The sequence below is a fragment of the Mustela erminea genome, chromosome 12, assembly GCF_009829155.1.
Source record: "Mustela erminea isolate mMusErm1 chromosome 12, mMusErm1.Pri, whole genome shotgun sequence".
Lineage (NCBI taxonomy): Eukaryota > Metazoa > Chordata > Mammalia > Carnivora > Mustelidae > Mustela > Mustela erminea.
The window spans coordinates 21,517,796-21,540,581 of NC_045625.1; the positions used below are offsets into that span (position 1 = coordinate 21,517,796).

The 22,786-nt window shown below is 43.2% G+C and overlaps 1 protein-coding gene across 5 annotated transcripts in view; it reads left to right on the forward strand.

The window, feature by feature from the left end:
• Window positions 1-563: 563 nt before the first annotated feature.
• Window positions 564-22,786, forward strand: part of ECPAS (Ecm29 proteasome adaptor and scaffold) — a 96,786-nt gene continuing 74,563 nt past the window's right edge. The window contains exons 1-2 of one of the 5 annotated variants that reach the window (XM_032306342.1): window positions 564-887; window positions 9,332-9,435. In XM_032306342.1, coding sequence (XP_032162233.1) covers window positions 9,414-9,435 — 22 coding nt within the window. In that variant the 5' untranslated portion in view covers window positions 564-887; window positions 9,332-9,413. Of the gene's footprint in view, window positions 888-1,110; window positions 1,514-3,987; window positions 4,135-9,331; window positions 9,436-22,786 lie in introns of those variants that run through there. The other 4 variants (XM_032306341.1, XM_032306344.1, XM_032306345.1 and 1 more) reach the window with 4 other exon arrangements.

The following is a 22,786-nucleotide window of genomic DNA, read 5'->3' on the forward strand; positions in this document are numbered from 1 at the left end:
TTGTACTTGCCTAAGTTACGTCTGGAATGACATATATTCATTCTTCAAGACATTAGCTAGGGCTTTATGGATTTCTTTTAGGAGTAAATGCAATTTCAATCCATTTAGGGTCTTGATTTCTTCCTCTTATACCAAAAAAGAAAAAAAAAAAAAGCATCTCATCTTGTACCTAATTTGTTGTTGACAGTGCCGTCGCTTAAAGTACAGCATTATGCAACCCCTTAATCTGAATTCCATTCTGCAAGTGTCCACGACCTCATGGACAGACTTAAGCCGTAAAGTTCAAATTGGCATATTGGATATAAATCACTCGGGTTACCAAAAAAGAACGTAGTTATTAGAATAAAAATTTTTAAAAAAGAAGCTCATATAAGCCTATGTGCTTGACTTTGAACTTCCAGTATCTTGGTTCATTTAAGTTTTAGTAGGACTCCGTGGCTTTCCTTCACTCGGCAGTGCTTGTTTGAGAGCATCAGAAAACTAGACTTGATCCCGGGCTTTAAGTGAGAGAAGGAGCCCAGGGAGCCGGGTCGGGGCGTTGAACGCGCCGGGGCCGAGAAGTTCGCGGGAGGCGCAGGGCGGGGCTTCCTCCCGCCGACTCCGAACCCGGCTCCACTTTTCCGAGTCCACGTCTCTTCCTTTGGACAGGCGTGCTTCTTCAGGTCCGGACCGGCCGACGTGACAGCCGCAGACCTCTCCAGAGGGAGCCCGGGCCCCGCCTGGACGTTCTCCCTGGCCGGGGGCAGCGCGGGCCAGCCCGGGTCAGGCCCCTCCCGGACTGCGGCGCGCGGCCCCTCGGGCCCGAGCCCGCCGCCGCCTCGCTCCTGGGCGCCCACCTCGCGGCGCCGCGCGCAGCATCGCCGGCATGGAGACCGGCTCCGACTCAGGTCAGAGGCCCGCGCGTCCGTTTCGCGTCGCGGCCGCCGCAGGCTGCTACGGCGCGGCGGGGCGGCTAGGCCGGGCCGCCCGCGAAGGCCGCCGCGTGCCGGGTTCGCGCGGGGAGCGCTCTCGGGGCGGGCGGCGGCAGGTGGGCAGGACGAGCCGCGAGCGAGCGAGCGAGCGCGGGCGGGCGGGCGCGCGAGGGGCCCGGCGGGGGGGCCGCTGGGAGGATGGCTCAGCTCTTTCTAAATATAAAACCGGCGTGAGTTGGGCGAGCGCGGCGCGGAGCCGCAGAGCCGCCGCTGCGGGCCGGGCGCACCGGGACTCGGCCGACGGACGGCGGCGGCTCCGCAGAGGCGCGAGGCGGTGGGAGCGCCCGAGTCGCGAGCTCGCGGGGGACCGCGAGAGCGACGCGTGCAGCGAGGAGGACGCAGGCGGCGGCGACGGCGGCGGGCGGGCCTCGTGGGCGCAGCGCGGCCCGCGCCGTGCGACCGGAGGCGGCTCCCGGCCCCTGCCGCACCGAGAGCGGCGAGCTCCCCGCGCCGCCCGTCCGCGCCCTCCCGCTCCAGCCCCTCCCTCCCTCCCTGGCGCAACATGGCTGCGGCCGCCGCCTCCGCCTCCCAGGACGAGCTGAGTAAGTGCCACCGCCAGCCCGCCGCCGCGAGTCAGAGCCGGCGCTGCGCGGGGCCGGGGGCGGCGGCCGGGGCCCGGCGGGCGGGCAGGCGGGCCGGGGCGCGCTGCCGCCCGCCGGGAGCCGGGCTGGGTGGGCGGGCGGCGGCGGCGGCCGCGGCGTGCGGGGGGCTGGGGCGCTCGGGCCTGGCGGGCGGGCGGGGCGCCGGACGCCGCCGCCTGCGCTTGTAGGCCTCAGGTTTGCACCGTCACGTTGCGAAATTGAAACCGGAGCCCCGGGCGGAGCCACCTCTGCCAGCGATCCGCCCCGGTCCGGGGGTGGGGGCAGCCCAGCCCCCTGCCCGCGGCTCTCGGGCCGGCGGACGGGCCGGGGCGGGGGGGGCATCAGGGTGGTGGGCGGTGTCGGCGCGTCCCGTCTGACCCCGCCGTGGCCCCGGGTCCCAACTGTTTGGGGGAGTTCTAGAAATGGAGCTTTGGGGGCGGGGGAGAAGGTGTCTCTCTGTGACACCCTAGGAATCAGCGGAAAGGTCAAGGATAGGCGGTGACCCTCAGGTGGAGCAGGAAGGGCGGGAGGGCCGGGAGAGGGTCGCGGGGCTGGACGCCGGCGGGACCGCGGGCCGACCGCGCTTTCACACTCGACCGTAAACGTTGTCGTTTTTCAGGGGACGGCGATCCCCGTTTGGGGAGAGCGGTGGTCACCCTGAATCCCAGGCCGCCCCGCCCGCCGCTCGGGTTCACCTCGATGCTTTCTGGGAAGTGTAGTTCCCGGGTGCCGCAGGCCCTCGCTGGGGCCATAAAAATTGAATTTTCCTAGGACACGTAAGATGATTTCTGATTGCGGTTGGCGTGGTGAGACGAAATGCTTAGGTTGAGCTTTTGTTTGTTTCTTCAGTGCTGCCCTTTCCGTTTATGACAAAAACAAAAAAGATGTTATTTAGGGGTGATGCGAGTTGTAAGTGGAATGAAACATGGGTGAGGTGTCGCAAGCCTTGTGAAGTTTATGTTGTTATAGTCCCTTCTGAATTTCCATGCGAAAGTAGTTATAAACATAGTAATTTCTGCTGCTTTGGTGTTTGGCAGTTTAAAGCTCCTTTTATATACGTGATCTCAGTCTTGCCCTCGTAACAGCCTTGTAAGGCCGGTAGGTAGGAATTATCCTTGTTTCAAAGAGCAGGCAGGTTTAGAGAGATTAAGGTCCGTGCTGCTTTGACAGAGAACTGCGGTAGCAGGAGTAATGTTTGTCGCTTTTGAAGCTGAAATGAACAGTTGGTGTGACCCTGGGCAGGATGGAGAGTCTCAGTGGACAAGTTCTCAGGGTGTGTGTAGAGATGGACATGGCTTGAGCGCCAACGGGTTGATTCCTCTTCTGTCAGGTCCAAGCTGGAGCACCTCTGCCAGGCCTTCTGGGGAGATCAGTTTCCTGATTTTTTTTCCCCCTTTTTTGTTTTTGTTTTTGTTATTGTAAAATACACATCACATAAAATTTACCGTCATAACCATTTTTAAGTGTATAGTTCAGTGGTGTTGAGGACATATTGTTGAGCAACCATCACCACCGTCCCTTTCCAGAACTCTTCATCTTGCAGAACTGGAACATTATACCCATTAAACCTGACCTCCCTATCCCACCCCACGCCCCTCCAGCACCTGGCAACCACCATCCTACTCTCTGTCTCTGATTTTGACTGCTCTGGGTATCTCACATGAGTGGAGTCATACATGATTTGCCTTTCTCTGACTGCCTTATTTCATGTGGCTTAATGTCTTCAAAGTTCGTATCTGTTTTAGCATGTGACCGTATTTTCTTCCTTTTTAAGGCTGAATGATATTCCATTGTGTGTATATATTACATTTATGTTCTCATCCATTCATCTGTTGATGGGTACTTGGGTTGCTTGTACATCATAACTTGTGAGTAATGCTGCTGTGAACATGGGTGAACAAATACCTCTTTGAGACTCTGCTTCCAGTTCATTTGGGTGTTTACACAGAAGTGGGCTCGTTTGGTCCTAAGGTAATTCTATTTTCAATTTTTTGAGGGACCACAATACTGTTTTCCACAGTGGCTATACCGTTTTATGTTCCTAACAACAGTATGCAAGGGTTCCAATTTTTCCACGTTCCCACCACGTTCTTTTCTGTATTTTTGAAGGTAGCATCGCAGTAGCTTTGAGGTGGTCTATTTAAATTGTTATACCTTGTGGTATCTGAGGTCCTGTAGTACCACTAAACACTTTAAAATCTCAATTACCATTTGGAGAGGGGAAAAAAACCCCAAGAAAATTGGATATCATTCTTTATTTTTTTTAAGATTTTATTTATTTACTTGAGAGAGATGGTGTGAGCACACATAAGCTGGGGGGAGGGGTAGGGGTACAGGGAGAAACAGTCTCGCTGCTAAGCAGGGAGCCTGATGCCGGGCTCCATCCCAGGACCCGGGGATCGTGACCTGGGCCGAACACAGAAGCTTGAGCCACCCAGGTGCCCCAAACTGGGTATCATTCCAAAGTGGCTGACATATTGTGTCTATGCAGCATGCCTCTGTACAACAGGGACCTGTTAAGGTGCTGGTAGTACTTCTGGTAGTACTTCCGGACTTAACAGCTTCAACAGCTACTGAAAAAGGTAGGAACAAATAATTCCAATTCTTCTTTTTTTTTTTTAATATTTTTTTAAAATATTTTTTATTTTTTATTTTATTTATTTTATTTATTTGACAGAGACATCACAAGTAGGCAGAGAGGCAGGCAGAGAGAGAGAGAGGAGGAAGCAGGCTCCCTGCTAAGCAGAGAGCCCGATGCGGGACTCGATCCCGCATCGACCCTGAGATCATGAACTGAGCCGAAGGCAGCGGCTTAACCCACTGAGCCACCCAGGCGCCCAAATAATTCCAGTTCTTGCTTTTCTGTTGTTTTGTTTGGTCAAGTCATCAATCATGGACCACAAATATCTCTTGACTTGGTTTCTGTGTTCCTTCAGAAGAGATTAAGTGCTTGGCAGCTGGTACCTTAGAATAATTTAACTTGAAATCACGTACATGAAGTACTGGTTAAGCAGTTTCAAATAAGCTACTTTTAGTTTTAGAATGGTCATAATAAAAAGAGAGATGGCTGATAAAATGATGCTTTATACAATTAAAAAAAAAAGCCAAGAATCTGAATATTTGCTGATAAAATGATGCTTTATACAATTAAAAAAAAAAGGCAAGAATCTGAATATTTGCCATTATTTTGACTAGTAGTGATAATAAAAGCAGACTTTTGGATGCCAGCATTGTTTTTTCCCTAATATTTTATTGTAAAAATCTTCAAAAATACAGAAAAGTTGAAAGTGAGTATTCATATACCCACGACTTAGGCTCTCCATTTGCTATGTTACCAGCTTTATCACGTATCTGTCCATCTTTCAATCCACCTTTTATAATTTTATTTTAATCATTTTTAATTAAAAACTGGTAAAACACATGTAATGAAACTTAAATCTTAATCATTTTTTAATTGTACAGCTCAGTGGCACCAAGTGCTCAATCCATCCTTTTCTGATGCGTTTCAAAGTAAATTGAAGACATCTGTAAATGTTCCCCTCAGTATTTTAGAACTAGCATTAAGTGTTTTGCAGGTATTCTTTTATTTGTCACAGTAATTGTAAGAGGAAGATAAAATTGTTATTGCTGTTTTAAGGAATGGAAAACAGACATTTTAGGTTGCCCGGGTCCTACAGTGAGTGAGTGGTGGCATCGGATCCCAGGTGTCTCAGAGTCCAGTGTGCACTCAGCCAGGTTTTAGGCTGTATTACTGCTGTGTACCTTAGTCCGTGTTCATGCTGATGAAAAGATATGGTCAGGTGGGCTGCTAAATTCTTACCTAGATGTCATTTTAGTCCAACTGTTTGCTGTTTAATGTGGCTGTGGGGTGCAAAAGAAACACCATGGTCCACCAACGGAATTACGATACTGCTGAGAGGAAAGAGGAAGCGTACGTGTAGACAAATATGTAAGGACCAAAGTGTATGCTTATGTAACATAGACAATGCTAAAATCATATTATCGGTGGTTCCCACATGTGCTATTTAGGGATATATAGCTGGTAACACTGGGTTTTACAGATTTCAGATCAGCATCTTTTATCTTTGTATTTGAGGTGACACACATGCCATAAATTTAAATTAAATCTATAGTTGCTTTCGGTTGTATCTGCCATCGTACTGTGTGGGAGCTCCCGGGAAGCAGAACTGTTAGGTTTCTCTTCTATTTCATTTTTGTCGATTGACTGATTGATTAGTATCATTGACATATGGAAGTTGCCCAAAGGTAAGCAGGGCAGGCTTGAGCTGGGGTTTCTTGGAATTTGTTATCCTTTCACAAATCTCATGAATTGTGACTTTGAATTGGGTGATTTTAAAGCTGATGTTTATTGAAAGCTTACCATGTGTTCTAGTCACTTTGTACCTGTTAACTCACTGAATCCTTTCAACACCCCTGTGAGTTTGGGGCTATTACTGTCTCAGTAGTGGAACTTCCTTCATGTTACGGAGTTAGGGCTTGAATTCAGATTCTCTGATTCCAAAGTTGATGTTAATTCTGACTCTTGTATTACTCTCTCTGAAAGGGAAAATACAGTTTATAACAAGAACAACATGCGCCCCCCCAATGTCTTAGTAGCCTGCAGAATAAATCTGCTGTCGTGTATAAAATGTGGCAGTATTCTGAGGTTCATTGGATAGAAATATTAGATTTTTTTAAAAAAAAGATTTTATTTATTTATTTGACAGAGACAGCGAGAGAGGGAACACAAGAAGGGGGAGTGGGAGAAGGAGAAGGAGAAGCAGGCTTCCCACTGAGCAGGGAGTTCGATGTGGGGCTCCACCCCAGAACCTTGTGATCATGACCCAAGCTGAAGGCAGACACCTAATGACTGAGCCACCCAGGCGCCCCAAAATTTTGGTTGAGGTGCCACGATAGAGAACAGTTAGTTCTGACAAAAATAGTTCTGAAATCTAGTTTGTAAATTACTTAAGATTGTAGTGCTGTAACTGTTTGGAATGGAGTGTAATTCAGTGCAGGGCATGTGGGCTAGTTTTTCTTCTAATATTATCCTCTGCCAGTTCATGGAAAAGTTGACATTGTGGTTATGTTTCAGCAGTGGACAGGGAGATTTCTGACAGAGGGAAGGAAGCATTTGAGACTTTTCACCAGGTCAGCTGTTCAGTGGTTTCATATTCTGGGCTTTATAATTATAAGGCATCCTTAGAATCTGATCTGGGATGAAGACAACTCAGGGAGGAGTAGGGCCTGTAATCTTAAAGCGCACTTACACTGTTCAGTTTGACCATTTGACATAACCGTGGGGAACTTCACTTGCAAAAGTTGGTGAGATAATCAACATGTCAGATACCTTCTGAGAGAGGCTCTGCCAGTGCCATGAAGCCTCATGGTTCTCTAAGAGGGTGAGACGTGGGAAGCTGTCTGTGTGGCTGTGTGGGAGAACGTGATTCTGTGGCCTACTGAAATAGCCCTGGAGACAGCCATCCAGGCAGCTCAGCTGATCTTTGTAGAAAGGCTAAATCAAGTCTGTATAGTTCAAACGTTGGTTATTTAGTCAAAGGGGAACGTTAAAATGGGAAATAATGGTATTTCTGTTTCTTACCAACTTCCAATTCTTTGTTTTCACCCCATTCTGTTTTTGAATTGTGGTTTCAGTAAACTGTAATATTTAATAAAGGCCACTGTCAGTGAAAATGGTTGGCACTGGGTTATTCGACCTTGTTCAGAAGGTAGATGTTAAAATTATCAGCACTGCCGGCGTGCTCAGATGGTCTGACCCAGGTTTCTGGTCTCTGGTTTCAGGCCTGGCCAGTATCTGCCTTGATGCTTGTCGTCTTATGTGGCTTATTTTCCCCACACATTTTCCAGTTAAATAAGCAGACTTTAAAAATTGAGTGACTAACTTTTGGTTCTGTCCTCATAGAGCTTATAATTCACTGTTGACACAGCTTTCTATATAAATATAAATAACTAATATAAAGTATAATATGAAAAATGCCTACCACTGTTCTTTGGAAATTTCAAGTGCAAACACCTTGAGCTCAGAGAGGTTAGAAAATACTTTCAGAGAAAGGTTGAGTCTGATATGCTGGAGTAGGGATGCTATGGCTGCGGGAAGTATTGGGGAAGGAGATAAAATTTGGAGTTTTGATACTTGACCCTTTCTGCCTTTTATGTTCTTTTTATGATTTGGGATCTTCAGCAAGTTGTTTTACCTTCCTAGGTCTCAGTTTCTTTCTCATAAAATCGGGATAATAAGAAATACTCCTAGTGTTGTTATGATTAATGTATATGAAAATGCATTATATAAGGAATTAAGCTCTGTGTAAATTATTATTATTATTTCAGTTGGGGGTGGCAGTAGGAGATGAAGCTGTGAAGATAGGTTGGGACCAGCTTGTGTGGGAATGCCAACACAACTAGTTTAGACTTTGTTCTGTAGACAGTAGAGCACCATCAAAGGCTTTTAGGCTGGAGTGTAACATGAGTAGGTCTGTTTTACAAGGATAACAGGTGGCAGTGGTGTAACATTGATTGCGTGGATCCAGAGACCCAGAGGAGCAAGACTAGTTTAGGAGGGTGTCACAGGGGCCAAGTGAAAGAAACCTGGGGTCTGAAGTGGGACAGTGGAAGTGGATTTGGCAAGGAGGTAATATGACCTAGAATCTCTAAAATAGGCAGAAATTATCAGCCAACTAGATGAGTGTTGTTCAAGAGAGGGAGGAGTTAGAGATGATTCCAAGAATCTACCTGAGAGATTAGTGGGGTGTGGAGAGGACAGTCTCTAGACAGAGTTAGGGAGATAAAAGTGGAGAAAAGAGAGAACAGGTTTGTTGTCTTCAACAAAGAAATAATTTGTTGAGTGAATGAGTTGAATTATTGAGGTGCCCATGTTGTATTGTTCAGGGAGACTCTTTGGAATAGTAGAATAGTAGCTGAAATGTCACGTGGCGTCAGAGATGGTTTTAAATCCTGGCTCTGCTGCTTTTTGATTAATGTCCTTGAACAAGGGACCTAACTTCTGGGCTTTGGTTTTCTCATCTGTTAAATGAGATAATAACAAACCTATTTCACAGAGTTGTTAGAAGAGTGGGAAGAGATAGTGCATGTTCAGAGCTTGGCATAGTGCTAGGCATGTGGCTTCTTTGGGTGTGGGAACTTGGTCTGAAGCTTGGGAGAGTGTGGGGGTGATGGTAGAATCAGGGGAATGGCAGATTGTCCCGAGGACAGCTGTCTTGGGGCTGTGTGTATGTAGGGGTGAGAAGAAGACCAGGAAGAACCAGGGGAGGGGATCCTGAGTGCTGAGAGAGGGCAGAGGTTCCCAGGGTTATGAATGTTCACCGTTTATATTCTCAGGTGTAATGTGTGGTAGCATGTGTACCCACCTACTAATACCCCTCTTATAAAACTGTTGTATAATTACACTTCCTTCCAATTCTAATGTAAGACTTTGTATGTTGATATTTATGTATATGTACACATATACATATATGATGAAATCTGTGTTGTATTGGTATTCCAGTGTTTTAGTCTTCAGTGAATAAGTTTAAATTATTAGTGTGTTACTTCTATATAATAATTTTTATTTGTGGACACTCCTTACTCTTTCTCCAGTTTGGTAATCACTATAATATTTTCCTCTTCATTCTGAATTTGCAAAGCAGGGCATCAAATTAGATCTTAGCATAGAAATGAAAAGTGCTTTTTAAAAAATTTCTTAATGGTAGCTATGAATATAAATCTTTTAATTGTTTTTTTTCCTGGTGTTCTAAATAATAGATTCTTTATACAATTGCATATGTACGAGTGGATGAACCTACCACTGGTGATCCAGAGGATTTTTGTCAAGACTGGATAAACCATGTATCACATTGATTGTAGAGGTTAGTAGTTCCTTAGTTCCTTAGGATGTGTGCATTTTTTTGTAGCATTTAAAAATGCATAGGTTATCAAGTAGCCAGCAATTTCTTGCCAAGATCTTCATGGGTTTTTCTCCTTTTCCAGCTATCCCGAGTTAGTGAAGTTCATGTTAGTTTATATATCCCGAAGCCTCTATTGTATGTCATTGCATGAGCATAAATTTAAACAATTTAGCAAGAGAGAGAAAAAGGTGAAACTCGAAGACATTCCTTAGCAGTGTGCATAAGGAAAAGACTATGAGTGTTAGTTTACAAGTAGTATTGTCTGCCACAATAAAAAATGACTTTACATGCCCCCAGAATGTCATCCTGTTTTATTTGTAAAAAAGGAAAAAAAAAAAGAAAAAAGAAAAAAAGGGGGGCATTGAAAGAGGCATCATCATAGTAATTAGATATTCCTAATTCTGCCTTTTTGACACGTACTGTGATGGAAAAACCACTAAATTCTGCTTCATTCTGGGGTTGAATAAGACTCTAGTGTCTGTCTTTCTTGGAAGATATTGGATGGTCCTTTGACTGAAACTCTCTAAGTTCAGATTGTAATTCTCCGATATCATGAGCTCAGTATCCAGTGTACCTTGGATTTTGTGGTTTCAATCCAAAGGTGCATCTTACTGCTTTTTCTAATTTAACTATTGCATTCCCCTTGCCCCATGCCTTCTCTTTTTCGGTATGTATATTGCTGATGATGGTGTATGATTCCTTAATTCAGTTAGGTGGAATTTTGAGGGATAGAACGAATGGAGTATTTTATAAATCGGATTTCAAATTTAGCATAAATTTTTTTTGTTGGTGTTTTTGCTGTCTCACATACCTTCTTTCCATTAGAGAGAAATGGAAAACTGGGAGGTGGGAGGAATTGTTTAGAAGAGAACCAAGGACATTGTTTATTTGCTCCTGGATTCATTCTCAGTGCTTTTGGGCCTGTGACAAATGCGTTAATGAAGTTATGATATACTGAAGGCAAGCAGGTCAAACCACAAATGCTGGAATTTAAGGAGTGACTTAAATAAAGAACTTTCTAGAGTTTACACTTCCAAATGAGCATTGTCCTAAGTAATGAGCTGCTTTGGTGGATCTTAACTATCACATGTTTGACTTTTATGCAGTCTGAACTCTTGCATAGTATACATTGTCTCCTCTAAGCTGGCTTTCATAAGTTGAACTAATCTTTCAGTTCATCAGTTTACTAACATTGATTTCTAACTGTGCACCTGCCAACTGCTGTCTCTGGGGAAAAGGCCTTCCTTGGGAGGTGGGAGTGTTTGTGGAGATCAGTGCATCTGGAGTGTGACACTTACTCATTAAAGCTAGGGTGCAGTTGAGGGCTTTTGTCTCATCACTTGGCCCAGCCCTGCCAAGCTAACCCTATGACTTCTTCCTTCCCTCCCTCTGTGTGTGTGTGTGTGTGTGTGTGCGCGCGTGCGTGTGTGTGTGTGTGCGTGCAGGGGAGGGTAGCTTTGCTTAAGGCTCTGCTGGGTTGATAGGGGGCGTAAAGTAGCCTGACGTCATCCCCAGGTGGCTAGGACTTGGGAAGTGGCAGGAGAAGGAAGACTGTTTTCCCCTTCCCTGCTCAGTCACGAGCACATCCTGGTGCAGGGGTGTCCGCATTGGATTATCTGCCTGGGTACTGGGGGGTAAGTTGGTGGGCTAGGGGACAGGAAGTTGGTCTCATTGCCTCAGTTCTGGGAGTAAGGGGTACCAGCAGGGACTGTGTCAGCAGGAACCTCCTGCTCCAAGCCTCATTGCTTGCAGAGGTTCTTAATCTGTCTCCCCTTTGGGCAGCCCTGGCTGGAAGGAGCCACGGTGGAATGGATCCTCTCCCCATCTCTGACTTATGTTGATGTTTACTACTGGACTTCCTGACATTCTTCTTTTAAGTATGTTTGCATTTAATAAGTTTTTTTTCTTTTTCTTAAGGTAGGGAATGGGACAAACATCTTTTTAAAACCTAGCAGTAGAGATCAAAATTGAAAGCATTAATTCCTGAAGAAGTATCTCACTGGCCTCATTTGGATTTTTTGTCACTCAGGTATTACAGAGTTACATTTAGGGAATCGAAATGGTGTACAGAAATCAATAGATGATGTGGACTTTAATCCTTTAACCTTAGTTAGTATCTGGTTAAATTCACAGGATTAATCTACCAGAAAAGACCATTACCTATGAAATCTACATGGCAGCTAGGCCTACCTTACTCTTTGTAGTTTTAGCCTCCCACTCCTAATTGCACAGGTTGTCAAAGTCTGGAGGGGGTCATCTCTCCATCACCCCCCTCCACCCCCCATTACATCCTGTTTTTGTGAATTTCCTATAATTTACTTTACTTATGTTTTTCTTAGCTGTTAGGTTCCCATTTCTGAAAATGATATTTTGGTTCCACTCATGTCAACTTGGACATGAAAACCCACCTGTTTCACTGGTTTACACATATACTCCCTCACTCACTCCACTCTCCCAAGACTTTCAGTAATTTAATTAACTCTGGAAGATGTGAGTCATGGGGAAAGTCTTGGTGTAGTGTTTGGCTTTCTGTCCTTTCCCTGGTCTGTCCTCTCTCTCCATCTTTTTCTTTTTTCCTCTGCTCTCTGTAGTAACTACTGCATCCCTCGTCATTTGGAACAGGCCAGTTCTCCACACAATCAGACCTTCTAGAATTCCCAACACCCCCCCCTTTTTTTTAAACCATAAGCACTTGTTGTAGTATTACAATACGTATCATCCCTTTTCCAAGAGATTCTAACATCAGTATTATAAATTGTCACCAGTCCCCTCCTTTCCCTTGCTACAGATGTTAAATGTATAAACTTCTAATGACTTTTCTAATGCACGAGGAATTAATATTTCATACATTTAACAGGTATTTGAGCAACTCCTCTCTGCAAGGGTCTGAATTAAGTGCTGGGATACCAAGGGACTTAAGTCACAGTTTCTCAAGCCAAGGAGCTCTATAGAAGGATGGAGTGTAGTGAAGGAGTGGGTAGTTAGGTGGAATCAGATTGAAATCACACCTCAAAGAACTGCTTTGGTCTAGGACAGAGAAGATCGGGCAGTTACATAATCTGTAGCATAAGGCAGTGAGTGCCAGCCGAGATGTAGAAGAGGTCCATGGGAGTTTGTAGGGCTCAGGTGGACGGTGTAGGTATGCAGCAGGTAATATTTGAGCTGGCTCTTGAATGGGAGGATTTGGCTCTGTGGAGATGGAGAGGTTGGGGGAATATTCCCAGCTGGGGGACTTGATTGACCAAATAATTGGGCAGGGAGAACATGGTACACTTAGGAAGCAATTGCAGTTTGGATTGCTGTTGCAGGAGTAATGGGGTTCAAGGTTAAGAAGATTCCTTTGGGGCTACATAGGCCCACCATTAGGAAGGACTCTTTCTCTGATCAGATAATTCACTCTAGGCATGTTCTGGCCGCTTACTTTTTTTTTTTTTTAATGTACCTTTATAGAAGTATTTCTTTTTTTATCCCCTTTGGCAAAGACCTTCCGCTTTTATTTGGACCCAGTTGTAAGCCAGCTTAAGCAAAAACAGGGCATTTATTTTAGGGAGTTTTATGGAAACAAGAAGGGCCTTCACAAACTAGAAATCATCCAGTTCTTCCAGCTGCTTTCTCTGTGCCTTTATGCCCAGTCTTCAGACCAGCTTCCTCTGACTCTGTGTTTCAGAGTAGGCTAAGGATGACCAGGTCCTGTCCACCGGCTCTATTCTCATTGGCCCAGGCCCTCCAGGGAGGCCTGACTTTTTGGTCCCACTTCTGAATTGCTGAGGAAGGTATGGATTGAGTTGGGACCCACGCTGACACAGTGGCTGTGGCCGGGGTACAAAGTCATGTTGTTACACAGTTGTCCAGTAAGGCTTTGTGTCATTTCCACCCCCTTTCTCTGCTTCGGCTGTGCTGAAGTTTAGCATGCTGGAGGGACTGTTGGGTTTGGAGTTGGACTGGCCTGGAGTTTGAACCCTAGTCCTGACGCTTTACTACCTTAGAAGTCTTGATCAGCATTCTTCTCTTTATTTTTTTAAGTCAACATTCTTAATGAATTCTAGGCTCTCTTTCTTCATCTGTAAGTTGGAGCTAGTATTACCTTACTTCAATAGATAGTACTTTAGAGGGAGGTACTGCGTTCTAGTTTGTACTTGGAGGGTAAAGACCTATCAAGGTTCAACTTAGCAATTTGTCTTACTAGCTTGGTGACCTTTGGCAAATCAGATCCCGAGCTTGTTTTCTCATCTATAAATGCAGGCAATAGTTGCCCCCCTCACAGTGTTTTTTAAGGCCCAAAGCCCCATGTGAAACTGCCTTGTGACTGTAATATCTTTACGTATGTATGAATCAAAAGAAAATAAATACCAGGAGGGGCAATATTTCCTTGTGAGATTATTCCATTAGGGTTTAGTGTATTTCTATGGTAACCTGATAGATGTTTCTCAAAATACCTTGTAGCTTTAGATTATTAATTGATTTATGATGCAGTGGGCAGTGGTCTAAGTATTTTCAGCTTTCCATTTCAGTCTCAGCTTCCACGTAAGCTCTAACCTGATTAACAATTTAAAATTTACTTTCATATTCACAAAAAATAATGTTCTTTGTAGAAAATTTAAACAGCCTTAAAAACATTCCTAAACCTGTTTCTCTGAAATAACTGTTTCCTCGATTTAATTCAAACAAGTAATTCATGTTCATGAAGTAAATTAGCAGTGACATAAAATTAAACAAGCCAAGAAAGAATCCTCTGAAATTCCATCATGTGGAGATAACCACTACCTTAAATTTAGTAACTTTTCGTATTCTTTTTGATGGCGTATGCTTGCCTTGCTTACTTTAAAGGAATGTTTTGATGTTCAAGTTGTTGTGAAAAGATGATACATCTCAGGAAATGGACATATTGCTGTTTTTTTTAACTTTTTTTTTGTATGAGTGATTATATGAGTAAAAACCAGTATTTGCCTTTTTTTTTTCTTTTAAAGATTTTATTTATTTATTTGACAGAGAGAGATCACAAATAGGCAGAGAGGCAGATAGAGAGAGAGGAAGGGAAGCAGGTTCCCTGTTGAGCAGAGAGCCCGATGCGGGACTCGATCCCAGGACCCTGGGATCATGACCTGAGCCGAAGGCAGAGGCTTTAACCCACTGAGCCACTCAGACGCCCCAGTATTTGCCTTTTCTAATCCTGTGAAGAAATAGCCTTAACGCAGAAGTCAAAGTTGTATTTTTTTCGAGTGATCTGAAGAGTGAATGATTTATATGGACAGTTTTATTTGTCAGGAATAATTACATGTTTTCAGAAATATCAGTGGCTAATGGTGGGTAACATTGAAGGGAAGGCCTTAAACCTTTACTGGTTATTTCTTCCTTGGGAGGGGTAGAAGGAAGGAAGTCCCTTCTTTGCCTTTACATAGAGAAATTAAAGACTGGGGAATAATGTGGATTATAGAAATATTTAGTGGAAACGAAATGAATAAATTTATTTTTAGTAGGCTTTTTTCCTGCATGAATGTAAAAATTGACATAAGCTAAACTGGAAGTTGTTTTTAGTTCTGGGATTGAAGAATTTCAGTGTTTGATCTATTTTTTTTTTTTTTTTAGACTGAGATTTGTTTTTTTAAGATTTTCTTATTTTAGAGAGACCGTGTGCTCCTACGGTGGGTTTGGAGGGCGGAAGGAGAGGGTGAGAAGAGAATCTTAAGCAGTCTCCAGACCCAGCGCAGAGCCCAATACGGGGATCATCTCATGGCCCTGAGATCATGACTTGAGCTGAAATCAACCAGTTCAGCCACCTACGTGCCCCTGAGACTAAATTAAAAACAAAACAAAACAAAACAAACAAACTTTATTTTTTTTTAGAGCAGGTTTAGGTTTACGACAAAATTAAGAAGGCACAGAGAGATTTCCTGTGTAATCCTCTGCTTCACTCCCTGTCCTCCCCCTGTCCTGTTCTCCCCCTCCCCCAGCCAAAAGCGTGGCTTCCTCCATCAGCGTCACTCACCAGCATGGTACATTTTTAATCAAGGATAAACCACATTGACACATAACCACCTGAAGTCCGTACTTTATATTACAGTTCACTCTTGGTATTCTGTATTGTATGGGTTTGGACATATATCCCTCATTATAATATCATACAGAGTATTTTCACTGCCAGAAATATCCTGTGTTCTCCTGCTATTCGTCCCTCCTTCCCCATTCCTTCCTGGCAACCACTGATCTTTTTACTGTCTCCATAGTTATGCCTTTTTTAGACTATTATATAGCTGGAGTCAAAAAGTATATAGCCTTTTCAGATTGGCCTCTTTCACTTAGTAATGTGCCTTTAAGGTTCCTGCATGTTTTTTCATGACTTGAAAACTCATTTCTCTTTGGCACTGAAAAATATTTGTTGTTTGTATTTATCCATTCACCTAGTGTGAAGGACATCTTGTTGCTTCCAAGTGTTGGCACTTAGGAATAAAGCTGCAGAACCCTGTCCAGGTCTTTGTGTGGGCATAAGATTTCAACTCCTTTGCGTAAATAGCAAGGAGTGCAGCTGATGGATCATATGGTGAGACTCTTCAGTTTTGTAGGGAACCTCCAAACTGTCTTTTAAAGTGACTATATTGCATTCCCATCAGTAAATGTTCGTGTTTTTGTCCTTCTGTATTCTTTTTTTTTTTTTTATTTTATTTGACAGAGATCACAAGTAGGCAGAGAGGCAGGTAGAGAGAGAGAGGAGGAAGCAGGCTCCCTGCTGAGCAGAGAGCCCGATGCGGGACTCGATCCCAGGACCCTGAGATCATGACCTGAGCCGAAGGCAGCGGCTTAACCCACTGAGCCACCCAGGCGCCCCAGTCCTTCTGTATTCTTTAAGGTTCCTTTTAAGCTTTAAAATTCAGTGCTTTAAATTTCTTTATCCCTGAGACCTGGCTTCTTTCAACAGATTTTTGTAAAAAAAAAGAAATGTATTTTTACTGAAGAATATTTGAAAAGTACATGAAAGTATAAAGAAGAAAAATCTCTGATATATTTTCTTACCCCTTTTATGTAGTTGTATCTAAAACAAAATTAGTATGGTGTATGTATTTGTTTTAAAAATAATGAAAGTTTCAAGTATGAAGAAAGTTTAGAGATTAATCTTAGAAATATTTATGTATGTCCTACCCATCTTTGTCAAATCTTTATTTACATTTTTTGCTGTTAGCAAAACATCTTTTATTTAAGAAATAAATATTAGAGACACAGTTCAAGCTTGCTGTGTTACCCATTACAATTTTCCTTTCATTCTCTTTTTTTCTCTTTCCTTTTCCTCCTCCTCCTCTCTTCCCTTCTAGCCCACAAGTGGTCATTCCTGTGAAGTATATATGTCATATGCACCATATATATGTTGCATTTATAAACCTGACCTAGGTAGACTCAAACTGTACACATCCTTCTGCACTTGCTTTCATTGATCTTAGGTTCTTAGATATTGTCATGTTGGTCCTTATGACATTTAACTCTTGTTTATTTTCACTGTCATAGGACTCTGCCACAATTTCTCTACCATTTTCCTGTTGATTGACATTTAGATTATTTCCACATTTTTGCTTTTACCGACCCTGTGTGTGTGATCAGTTTCTTACAGGGGTTCCTTGTGCTTGTCTTTGCCTAGGAGAGTTTTTCTCCAGGACAGGGTTATGCAAAGTGTGGTCTAAGGAAGGGAGAATTAGTTTTTGCACATAGGGAACTGAGGAAGAATGTAAATTAACTATCATTGCTAGTTTATTTGACATTTCTTATCTCAGTGAGACTTTGTCCACGGAGGGAAGAGTGTTCCTTATCTTTTTCTGACGGGGCCAGTTTGCAGCTGGATTACTTTGAATGGCACAGCTTTAGGGTATGTTACCCTGGTGTAGAATTGCTCAAGATTTGTTTTCAGAGATTTTATCAGTGTATGCCCTATCAGCAGTGAACTTAATCAAGTACCTCTTGGTTTGTTTCCCGTCTTTGCCAACAGTTGGTAGTTAGATTTGCAAAGTTTTTTTTTTAATTAAAAAAAAAAAGATATTTATTTGACAGAGAGATCACAAGTAGGCAGAGAGACAGGCAGAGAGAGAAGGGAAGTAGGCTCCCCCCGCAGCAGAGAGCCCGATGTGGGGCTTGATCGAGAACCCTGAGATCATGATGTGAGCTGAAAGCAGAGGTTAACCCACCGAGCCACCCAGGCGTCCTTGCAAAGTTTTTCTGATGCGAAGGGTATGCTCTCTTATTTTATTGTATTAATTTTGCGTATTCCTGATCACTGTGATTGAGCATCTTTTTTTTTTTTTAATTTTATTTATTTGACAGATAGAGGTCACAAGTAGGCAGAGAGGCAGGCAGAGAGGGGAAGGGAAGCAGGCTCCCTGCTGAGCAGAGAGCCCATGCGGGGCTGCATTCCAGGACCCTGGGATCATGACTAGAGCCAAAGGCAGAGACTTTAACCCACTGAGCCACCCGGGCACCCCGAGAATCTTTTTGTGTGTTATTTAATATATGGGTGTCATTTCTGAATTGTTTTCTTTTATCCTTTTTTTCTGTAAAAAATTGGGATTAATTTGCTTTTTCTTGATTTGCAGGAATGTTTAAAGTATTCTCTATTCAAGTCCTTTTCATTTAAAACCATGGTTGCTATTTATAACTAACCTTTTTATTTTATGGTGTGTTTCGCAATATTTTAAAATCCTAACCTGTTAATCTTTTATGTTTTGTGCCTGCATTTTAATTTTCTCTTCTCAGTTTTACTTTAAAATCTTTAAAATTCTACTTTTTACATGTCATTAATCTACCTGGATTTTTAAGGAATTTTTAGGTATTTCTTTTCTATATGGGTAAACCGTTTTTTTCCAGTTTTCATTGACTAGTTTGTTTTTTTCTTTCCCTAGTAATTCTGACCCCATACTTCGTTTTCTTCCTATTTTTGTATGCTGCTCATCATTTCCTTTTTTGGATTCTCCTTCCTTTATCCTTAAATGCTGCCGTCTTGGGCATTCTGTGTCTGGCTTTCTGGTACTTCAGCATACAACTAGCATATACAAGTGCTGCCGACCTGTGCCACAGCCTCGCCCCTTCCTTCTTCACTCTGTTGATCCATGACCGCCAAGCCCTGACACAGGGTGGGGTTTCAGTAACTTCTCTATCATTAGAGATGATATGATCTCCTTAGGGAAGTTAGCGCTGCATAGTGGAGGTAGGAGAGTTCTGGGCCTTGAAGGAGGACAGAATTTAGATGAGCAGGGAGAAGGAGGAAGGGGAAGTTGCAGCTTGACACATTTCCTATTAGCTCGGATTCACAGTGGTGAGCTTTCTCTAGTGTCATTTTTTGACCTTTGATTTTTGTACATTGTTCCATTTTGTCTGAACTACCTCTTGAATGAGACAAAGTCACATGATCTTTTGGTGATGCTCTCAAACAGGGCTCCCTGTGTCTGATGTAGTATGTGTAGCGTAGTGCTGTATAAACTACGATCATTGTTGCAGACAGTGGCACAGCGTAGGCAAGGTTTTTTAAACTGAAGGTCAGAAGACCCCATTCTAGTTCTTGCCCTGCTGCTTATTACCTCTGTGAACTTAGGTGAGTCCCTAAAACCCACTGTGTTTTTTATGTTGAACAGTCTTTCAGTCCTCTCCAACTGTGATTTCAATAGAAGTCTTTCTTTGTAGTACAGGTTTCAAAATAAGTTTTTTTCCTTGGGTGATAGTTTCATGGATGTTTGTAATGATTCATGAAACTGCACACTTCCATTTTGTGCATTTTTGTAAATGTTTTATTTCACAATAAAAAAGATTTAAAAAACCCTCAAAAGACTATGTTTCTTACATCCATGTGCCCCTCCCCCCCCCAATTCCAACTAGATTAAAGGCTTGAATGCAGAAAGCAGAATCATAACAGCAGGAAGAGAACCTAGATAAATATATGTGGCAGGGGTCTCCAAGGCCACCCCCAGTTTCAGTGAGTTGTTAGGAGAATTCACAGGATTCCGCATATATTTGTACTCATGTCTAAGATGTATTACAGAGAAAGGACAAAAAGCAAAATCAGCTAAGGGGAAAGGCATGTGGAGCAAAGTCCGTAGCAAACCAGGTCCAGGCTTCCAAGAGTCCTCTCCCAGTAGAGTCACACAGGATGTGCTTAATCCCTCCAGCAATGAGTTGTGACAATACGTGGGACATGTTGTCTACCAAAGATGCTCAGTAGAGACTCAGTGCTAAGGGCTTTTTTTTTTTTTTTTTAAAGATTTTATTTATTTATTTGACAGAGAGAGGTCACAAGTAGGCAGAGAGGCAGGCAGAGAGAGAGAGGAGGAAGCAGGCTCCCTGAGATCATGACCCGAGCTGAAGGCAGCAACTTAACCCACTGAGCCACCCAGGCACCTGAAGGCTTTTTTTTTTTAAAAAAAGATTTTATTTATTTATTTGACAGAAAGAGCACAAGTAGCAGAGAGGCAGGCAGAGAGGAAGGAAGCAGGCTCCCCGCTGAGCAGAGAGCCTGATGTGGGGCTTGATCCCAGGACCCTGGGATCATGACTGGAGCTGAAGGCAGACGCTTAACTGACTGAGCCACCCAGGTGCCCCATGTGCTGAGGGCTTTTAATCAATGCTGGTGGTGTTGGCATCTTCTGCCTAACACGCACCACAATTCCAGATTCTGAGAAGGAAAGCAGGTGTTCAGCATAAACTAAACCATATTGTTTGTACAAAGGGTTTAGGCCCAGTGAGCCATTAGCAGTCCTGGGAGTGGGGGGAATCTCTCCTGAAACCCATTTCCAGATGCCAGCCAAGGGCCAGCCTGGCAGGCCAGTGTTTCTAAGGATAGCTGTCTTGGGCCTGCTGTGTTAACTCTTTTCTATACTATTTTTTGTAATCTCAGAGTGAGAAAGGCATTTCTAAGCATGACTAGAAACTCTGAAGCCATAAAAGGAAGGAAGGGTAAATTTATATTTTAAAAAACTTAGATATGAAATGAAAATCTAGAAAGTAGAATCACAGGCATGCTAGGAAAAAAGTATTTATGATGTGTGGGAGAATAGGGGGAGATTTTTTCCCCAATATATAAAAGCTTTTTTTTTTTTTTTTTTTAAAGATTTTATTTATTTATTTGACAGAGAGAGATCACAAGTAGGCAGAGAAGCAGGCAGAGAGAGAGAGAGGAGGAAGCAGGCTCCCCGCTGAGCAGAGAGCCTGATGCGGGACTCGATCCCAGGACCCTGAGATCATGACCTGAGCCGAAGGCAGCGGCTTAACCCACTGAGCCACCCAGGCGCCCATATATATATATATATATAAAAGCTTTTGTAAGTCAGCAACTCAAAGGAATAATGAGTAATTTGCTGAAGAAGATATTTCAAAGGACCAATAAATATTTGAGAAGATATTTCACCTCAGTGATAAAATAGGTATAAAGTCAGACAACAGGGGCACCTGGGTGGCTCAGTGGGTTAAGCCACTGCCTTCGGCTCAGGTCATGATCTCAGGGTCCTGGGATCCAGTCCTGCATCGGGCTCCCTGCTCGGCGAGGAGCTTGCTTCCCTCTCTCTCTCTGCCTGCCTCTCTGTCTACTGTGATCTCTCTCTGTCAAATAAATAAATAAAATCTTTAAAAAAAAAAAAAGTCAGACAACAGTGTGATCCCTTTCCATCTCTCAGTTCAGCTAAGATTGATTACTTACAATCTTTATTAAACTGATTACTCAGTGTAGGAGTGGGTGTGGGAAAATTGCTAGTTGTGACATTGATGGTAGTATAAATTAGCCCAGACTTATTTATTTTTATTTTTTAAAAGATTTTATTTATTCATTTGACAGACAGAGATCACAAGTAGGCAGAGAGGCGGGGGGGGGGTGAGGGAGAGGGGGAGCAGACTCCCCGCTGATCAGGGAGCCAGATGTGGGGCTCCACCCCAGGACCCTGGGATCATGACCTTAGCTGAAGGCAGAGGCTTAACCCACTGAGCTACTCAGGTACCCCAGCACAGACTTTTTAAATTAAGTTTTTAATTTTAACTCCAGTATAGTTAACATACAGTGTTATGTTAATTTCAAGTGTACAGTATAGTGACTCAACACTTCATACATTATTCAGTATTTTCCCAAAATCTATTAAACTTGGGACACGCAGTCAAGGAACTTTGACTCAGCAGTTCCATTTCTAGGGCTTCAGCTTACAGAAACCCATACCAGTGCACAGATGCATGGATAAAGTTGTTCTTTGAAGCATCGTTTGTGGTACTATAAAACTGGTAATAACACAAATAAAGGGTTAGTTAAATATATTATACTATTCTATAGACAAAGTCTCTCTGTGGCCATTATCAATTAGATTTTTATTTAGTGCTATGGAAAGATATTTAAGATTTTATATGTAACCAAACGTTTTTTGAGTGTTCTTCATTTGGTATTTAAAACCTGATCTGAGTGGATATGTGGTTCTTTATAATCTTTGATTATCCCACTTAGTGTGACTGCCCATATGTTTTATTACAGAAATATGAATGTATTTGATTACAGGTACTGCTCTAGAACCCATTGGGTGGATAGGGTTATTTGAAATACGCAGTATATACACTATATTATCATTCTAAAATCTAAAAAGTTCTGAGACCTATATGCTTCAAAGGTAAAGGACTTGTATGAATCAAAAGGAAAAAGAAAGGCAAACTGTAAAATACTATATGTCATATTTCAGTTTTTAGGTTAAAATATGTTAGTTTTATGAACCAGAAGTAATAGCTCAGAATATAGCCTCCACATTTAATAGTGATTGTCTGAGGTTACGGCAATGTCTCTTTCTCATAAGTGAAAATAATTGGATAGGAGTTTGTATGCAGTGAATAATGTCGTAGTTGTGGAGAGGATGGAACTCGCTTCTTTTTTTTTTTTTTTTTTTTTTAAGATTTTATTTATTTATCAGAGGGGGGGGGGGAAGAGCAAGCACAGGCAGACAGAATGGCAGGCAGAGGCAGAGGGAGAAGCAGGCTCCCTGCCGAGCAAGGAGCCCGATGTGGGACTCGATCCCAGGACGCTGGGATCATGACCTGAGCCGAAGGCAGCTGCTCAACCAACTGAGCCACCCAGGCGTCCCTGGAACTCGCTTCTGACCCTGAAGTAGTGTTTGTTGTACTGGAGGATTTCACTTCCTACACGAAAAACTCAGTCTGTGTGAAAGATGGATTTGAGTTTTGGATTCCTTTTGAATTTTCAGAACTTTTGGCTGCAGCCCTCCTTGTTTCTGAATAGACAGACACTTTTGGGGTCCTGGGCCTAATTTGCCTTGTCACTTTTGTGAGGTTGTTTCCTGGCTTAGGTTAAGGGCACAGAGTTCAG